The sequence below is a fragment of the Perca fluviatilis genome, chromosome 15 (genome assembly GCF_010015445.1).
Source record: "Perca fluviatilis chromosome 15, GENO_Pfluv_1.0, whole genome shotgun sequence".
Classification (NCBI taxonomy): Eukaryota; Metazoa; Chordata; class Actinopteri; order Perciformes; family Percidae; genus Perca; species Perca fluviatilis.
The window spans coordinates 15,309,417-15,316,404 of NC_053126.1; the positions used below are offsets into that span (position 1 = coordinate 15,309,417).

At 39.9% G+C, this 6,988-nt stretch overlaps 1 protein-coding gene across 1 annotated transcript; it reads left to right on the forward strand.

Annotated features, from left to right (window-relative positions):
- The first annotated feature begins 1,428 nt into the window (after positions 1-1,428).
- Positions 1,429-4,155, forward strand: LOC120575445 (peripheral myelin protein 22-like). The gene is made up of 5 exons (XM_039826240.1): positions 1,429-1,585; positions 2,356-2,447; positions 2,652-2,745; positions 2,833-2,973; positions 3,084-4,155. Exons 2-5 carry the CDS (start codon positions 2,370-2,372, stop codon positions 3,236-3,238), a joined length of 468 nt encoding a protein of 155 aa, XP_039682174.1. The 5' UTR covers positions 1,429-1,585; positions 2,356-2,369; the 3' UTR covers positions 3,239-4,155.
- The last annotated feature ends 2,833 nt before the right edge of the window (positions 4,156-6,988 follow it).

Genomic DNA, 6,988 nt, shown 5'->3' on the forward strand with positions numbered 1-6,988 from the left:
ACCTGCCCTTTTTTACTATTCTGCTTTATATGTCTATGTTGTGAGTAATAGTGCAGGATTGTGTGTGAATCCTCTGATTAAAGAGGAGTGTAAGACGGCTGTGACATTTATAGTCTCCACTCGCACACCTGCTCCAGCTGGGCAGCCAGGTTTGACTTCTCACCCTGCTGCTGGTGCTGGCGCTGCCTTTCACCTGACCACTGCACCAATTACATCTTCATAAACAGCATCATGTCCAGCTGAGTGGTCGGCCGATTGTCAAAGAGTGCTCTCTCTCTCTCTCTCTCTCTCTCTCTCTCTCTCTCTCTCTCTCTCTCTGCCCCCTCCAGCTCTGCCAGGGCTCACAGCACTGTCTCACATCCAACAGTTAGCCTGGGCAACAGTTCCTCCCCTCGCATGTTTACAAACAGAGACCACAGGAATCCAACTGATGAGCCAAGAACTGCAAGGGAGAGGGGAAAGAAGGAGGCACGAGCTGTGCTCTCTGACCAAACAGCTGATCACAATCACGTTTGAACTAGGGTGGTTTCAAAACAGCAAATGTGTGCTTGTGTCACTGTCGTCTGCATTCTGGTTTGGTTTGTCACTTTGTTGTGAGGAAATGGCCTTAAAACACAGTGTAATGAGGGATGCAGAACCACGGCGGGTTGTGGTGGGCAGTCTTTGTCATTCATCCTTGAATCATGTGTGAGTGGAGATCCAAGCCATTCCATCAATTCAGCATGGCCGAAACATTGCAACGTGTTAACACCCTTTGGCACTGGACAAACTCTCCCTTATCTCAGACGCAGGAGTAAACAGGAGGCCTGCTTCACACACTTAGGCATTCTGGGCATACCGCGGGGCTTCCAGGGGGCTGTTCTGTTCACATGCACACACACACACACACACACACACACACAAACACTCACAACACACACCATCTGGTCAGAACACTGCTTAACATGTGTGGTTTAGCTCAGTGTGCACATTTAAGTTCCGCCAGTCAGTGGGGGTCAGTCGGTGTGTCCTGTAAAGGCAAAACATAAACAGAGATGCATGGTGCAGTATGTGAATAATGAACACCTTGGGATGCAGGATAAAGTGCTTTTATAGGGAAACATCACAGCTGTAAAATGCACTTATAACACATTAATCATAAAATTATTGAGTATCATAGACACATCATGCCCCCACTGGAATATGTCTGGTTATGTCATAAGGATTTTTTTATTAGGAGTGAAAATATTGGATGATTCCTATAGTAGCCTATAAATGCAGAGAGGCTTTGCGGTTTGCACAATAATAGCATAGGATTCTTCAAACAATCCTGTGGACTTTAAGACAATCCAGACGATAGGCTACCACGGAAAGAAGAGAAGAAGAGGGGAAAAAAGGAAAAGTTTTAGGACGGGCCTCTGGTGACGTGCAGGGCATGCAGGGCGGTGTTTCTCAGGCGGAGTCTGACTGGGGTGTGTGAGCCACATCTGGAATAGTAGCTCCAGAGAAAGAAGTCGAGAGAAGCAAAACCTCGCTGATACTTTCCACAACTCTTCACTTTAGCACTCCCTTTTTCTCGGAAACAAACCTATTGCTTTGCCTATTTGTAAGTTGGACTAAGTGTTGGAGTTCCTTTTGTTTTTGTCAGTGAACTGTTTTTTTTTTTATTGACTTTTTACCCCAACTCATACAACAGGACGTCACCACTGGACTTTAAATCGACTTTGGATTTACTTATATGAAGCGAAAAAGCAACTGCGTCTCATATGTGGCGGCTTGACTAACTCGCTCGTCTATCACCATTGTAGATTTAGATAGCCTACTCATACTAGACAGTCAAAAGATTGAGGCTCGCGCATGGCGGCACTACGCTGGAATGTTTTTCATGCAGATGGGTTGAGTTTGTTTTCCAGCAGCATGCTTTGATTAGTCTTGAGTCAGCCGTTCTTACTCACATCGACCTCCTTTTCGCCGAGATTTTCTCCCGAGCTGTTTCACTTATTATGCCAGCACGCATTGCTTAAATTGATGAGTTGTAATTAAATAATTTAGAGTTGTAAAATAGATCAACGGTTCGTGAAATCAACTTGAGAATCGAATTAGTATCACTACAGCTCGACTTTAAACTCAACATTGCCCGTGTTAGCCCCATCAGGAAGAAATTATAGTTTTTTCCCTTCTTCCTTTCTTTCTACGTTTGAGTGTAAGGGGATACTTTCACATTCAGGTAAACATTGCGGTTGGTGTAGAAGTGAGGAAATAGCGCCATCTGGCGTCGAGATGAGCTAATATTGAGCTGCACGCCAACAACGAGGGTTATGGAGGGTTGGTAAACTCATGTGGATTGACTTTTTTTTGTCTCTTGTATCCCTCCAGATCTATTTGACAAAATGCTGCTCATTCTGCTTGGAGTGCTTATTTTGCACCTAATCATTCTCACTCTTCTCATCGTGTCGACAGCAGCCAGTGTAAGTTGTTCTGTTACACTTTATTCACTTTTAAATTGTGAAAACAAAAGCAGAATGGAACAGGGGCATGGTGTGAATAAGCTAGACTCTAGTTGCGTTATTGTAATGATCATCAACTGTTATTGTTGCTGAAGATTATAGCCATCGGTTGTGCTGTGGATGCCTCAGCGTATTTAAATGTTTCTGTGTTGTTGTGTTTACCAGGCCTGGTCTGTAGGTGGGGAAAGCAGCACAGATCTATGGTACAGCTGCACGACGACTAATGGAGGCTACCACTGCAAGACAGCCAGCACTGAAGGTTAGTCAGCATTCCAGAAAAAAATTGCCTTTGGTATGGAAAAAGTTCTGGATGTGTTTAAATGCATGCTCTCCATCTGTCTTCTAGACTGGATCCAGGCAGTACAAGCCCTCATGATCCTGTCCCTGCTATTCTGCTTCTTCTCCCTCATTGCGTTCGTGTTTCAGCTGTTCAAACTGGTCAAGGGCGGACGCTTCTTCTTCACTGCCATCTTCCAGATCTTGGCAAGTGAGTATGACTTCATCACACTGACGGGTCACACCCAGAGCGGAGTTGGGTGGAGTCGTGAGATCATTCTGCCGTCAGATCCTCCTCACCACTCTTCTCGTCTCTCCTAGGTGTGTTTGTGATGTGCGGGGCGATCATCTACACCGTGATGAGTCCGGATAATGATACCACACAATTCGGCTACGCCTATGTGCTGGCCTGGGTGGCTTTCCCTCTCTGTCTCATCAGCGGCCTCATTTATATCGTCCTGAGGAAGAAAGAATGAGAGAAGGAGCAGAGGAGAAAAGAGGAGGGGTAGTTACTGTAAGATACCCCTTACAACAACATCACACTGTGCCTACTGCCCACAGACCAGACTGACATCCCACAACAATACAACAAAATTGCATGTGTCACTAAAAATTGTAAACACAAAAGGGAGACATTTATCATAGCAGGGGATCTTTTTTGCTGTATTTCAGTATCCATAATGTTCCCATCAAATGCTGAAAAATATCACACCTGTTCACATTGTGAATTTTAACAAAGTGTCACTACATGTTTCCCGCGGTGACAGATTGTCTTCAAACTGTGTTTATATATGTGTTGGCGACATATTGACTTTTGTTGCATGCTGGCACCCACAAATCGTGTGATTATAACAAAGATGAGTAATCCTGCCTCGCTTCAGTACAAAGATGTACATAGTGTCTGTGGCTTTTAGACATATTTATAACATTTTTACATACATTTTGTACATAGTGTTGTCAAGTTAACATTATCATGCTCTTTTATGTGATAGAATTTTTTGTCTCTCACAAATCATGCAGCTGTGCCAAAGAGATGTCGCTTAAACTGCAAGAGTAGAGTGTCAAATGCTTTGAACCACGTGCCTTACTTAGAATATCTGTGTTCGTCTTGAAGGAAATGATAACACTCCTCAGAAAAAAGATAACAATAAGAAGTCTTAATAAACTCCTGAAGTTTTTCTGAATTATAATTGTACTTGATATGCCAAATAAAAAAATGATTTTGCATTTTGTAATCTAGTTTTGAAAAAAAATGGTGCTTTTTTATACTATTCTTGAAATGTATAGCCTACTTTGTGATGAAAGTGTGTCATGTCCTGTGATTAATTTGCTTTGTACAAACCCCAGTTTGCATTTGTGTCATTATTCTTCTAAATAAACCCTTTGGAATGAATGATTCTTTTTTGGAAGAACCAAATATATGTGAAATTAACAGAGATTGGTTGAATGACCTGTGTGCAAGTATACAGTACAGGCCAAAAGTTTGGACACACCTTCACATTCAATGCGTTTCCTTTTTATTTTCATGACTATTTACATTGTAGATTCTCACTGAAGGCATCAAAACTATGAATGAACTCATATGGAATTATGTACTTAACAAAAAAGTGTGAAATAACTGAAAACATGTCTTATATTTTAGATTCTTCAAAGTAGCGACCCTTTGCTTTTTTATTAATAAGGGGAAAAATTCCACTAATTAACCCTGACAAAGCACACCTGTGAAGGTAAAACCATTTCAGGTGACTACCTCATGAAGCTCATTGAGAGAACACCAAGGGTTTGCAGCGCTATCAAAAAAAGCAAAGTGTGGCTACTTTGAGTAATCTAAAATATAAGACATGTTTTCAGTTATTTCACACTTTTTTGTTAAGTACATAATTCCATATGTGTTCATTCATAGTTTTGATGCCTTCAGTGAGAATCTACAATGTAAATAGTCATGAAAATAAAGAAACACATTGAATGAGAAGGTGTGTCCAAACTTTTGGCCTGTACTGTACATTTAGTGTTCACATCACACAGTGACCTTTTTTTTAACCTGATATTTCTTGTTCAGTGGTCTTACTCTGAACTCATATTAGCTCATGTATTAACAGTATAGTATGCAGGGACTAGCACATGTGTTGAAGACTGTTGAAGCTCCTTGTAGTAGCTTATTTAATTAAGTACTACTTGGTGGAGCTGTGACACAAAACACTCCCAGGACGTTCACCTTAGGGTGAAATATATCAACGCCACATAGTCATATTCAGATAAGATAAATGCATTGAGTTTAAATACAGAATGAGGACTTGGTGAAAGAAATCAATGCTATTAAAAAATTAAAAATCACAAGTTTGTACACAGTGACTTCTAATAAAAAGGATTTCTCTGTAAAACTGATGATCAAATAGCTTGTCATGCACATTTATCCTGACTATAAAAGGACACACTTTAAACAAATAGCACCACCTGCCTACAGTTTGAGGACATGTTTATTAACTGCTGGAAACTTGACATGTTATCTTAGCAAAACACATAAAATAATATAGTTAAACGTGGTTCAGAAAAAAATGCCTCAACAGCATCTTTGTGATGAAAAATCTGACATATTTAGACGTCACAGTAATGTAAAGCTTTTAACACTCATTGGAGAAACTGACTACTGTCTGAATTTATGGGGTGCAGGTATCACCACTAGATGTCAGTATAGGATTTATTCACATGTTACAGCATTTGTTTTAGTCAGTGGTGGCAGAAGTATTCCAGACTTTTACTTAAGTATAAGCATCAAAATCAAGAGTCAAAGTATTCATTATGCAGAGGGGTCCATTTCAGAATCATATATATTTAATGACTGGATTATAATTAGTTATGTGTAAGCATCACTAATGTTGCAGCTGGTAAAGGTGGAACATATTTTATTCTACATGTCTAGGAGACAACCAATTGGCAGGAGTCCATTAAATTGTGTTTTAACCTGCATTAAGCATCTAAGCAGTCTGTGGGGAATGCTCATGGCAAGAAGAACATTTTGAAGGATCACATTGCTTACATAAAGTTCCACTAGGTGGGGACTGCAATCAACATTTACTTGTAACAAATTTTCTCCAAAGATCTTTTTCTGAAGCTTTTTAAATTTTGAAAAAAATAATCAAAACTCTGTATGTTGTTGTTTGAGTCATATGGTATACAGTATGTTGCTGTTTCTCCCACACTGAAGAAGATACATTTTCCTGCTCTGTTTGTGGTTTAAAGCATACAATACTGGGGTAACATGACACTAATCTTCTCTCATGCTCCCTCTTAGAAGTTGGCACCACAGTGGATTATTGAAATATGATTCTGCTCTTTGATCAAATGCAGTTTATAGATGTCTTATACTTAACATCAGAAACAAAGTTTATGCCTGCCAGCTCTCAAATGTACAAAACTACAGTGTGCACATGGCGTAGTAAAAAATCATTCATAAAATTCCTGTTAGAACAAATTCAATTGTATACTAATAAAAAGGTCCTAGTGTCTGCCATTATTAATACCTGTACATTGATTATATGGTATTGGAAGACATATCTTATGTGTTAAACTTTTGGAGCATCTAACACTTATTTACATATTTAAAGTTTCCCCTCTGATTAGCATCTGTCCAACGGTAGTAAAAACACATATAGGGAAGGAACGTGTGCGTTTTCACAGTTGAATTATGTGAATTGCTGTCGGTCTACCGTCTGCATGTTTAGCAGCCATAATATCTGTACAGTATAAAATTGACACAGGCTGTGTAAAATATGTGTGTGTGTGTGTATGTGTGTGTGTAATTGCACCTTGGCGTCTGGTAGGCAGCTAAAAAAAGGTTGTAATATATGTATGTGTATATATATATACATATACATATACTACATAGCAATTCACATAATTCAACTGTGAAAACGCAGCCACGTTCCTTCCCTATATGTGTTTTTACTACTGTTGGACAGATGCTAATCAGAGGGGAAACTTTAAATGTGTAAATAAGTGTTAGATGGGCCAAAAGTTTCATGTCAGTTTTATGTTAGTTCTGTACAACATGAATGAGAGCATCTTCAGACTCCAGACATCATCACAGATAACACCAGCAGCCATGAAAGATAAACACCAACCTTTTTTTAGCTGCCTACCAGACGCCAAGGTGCAATTACACACACACACACACACACACACACACACACACACACACACACACACACACACACACACACACACAC

What these genes read in the sequence shown, in the direction of transcription:
- LOC120575445 (XM_039826240.1), top strand. Translation starts at nt 2,370, where the DNA reads ATGCTGCTCATTCTGCTTGGAGTGCTTATTTTGCACCTAATCATTCTC. An exon ending in TCGTGTCGACAGCAGCCAGT is followed by an intron (nt 2,448 to 2,651) that starts GTAAGTTGTTCT and finishes TGTGTTTACCAG; the next exon opens with GCCTGGTCTGTAGGTGGGGA. An exon ending in CAAGACAGCCAGCACTGAAG is followed by an intron (nt 2,746 to 2,832) that starts GTTAGTCAGCAT and finishes TCTGTCTTCTAG; the next exon opens with ACTGGATCCAGGCAGTACAA.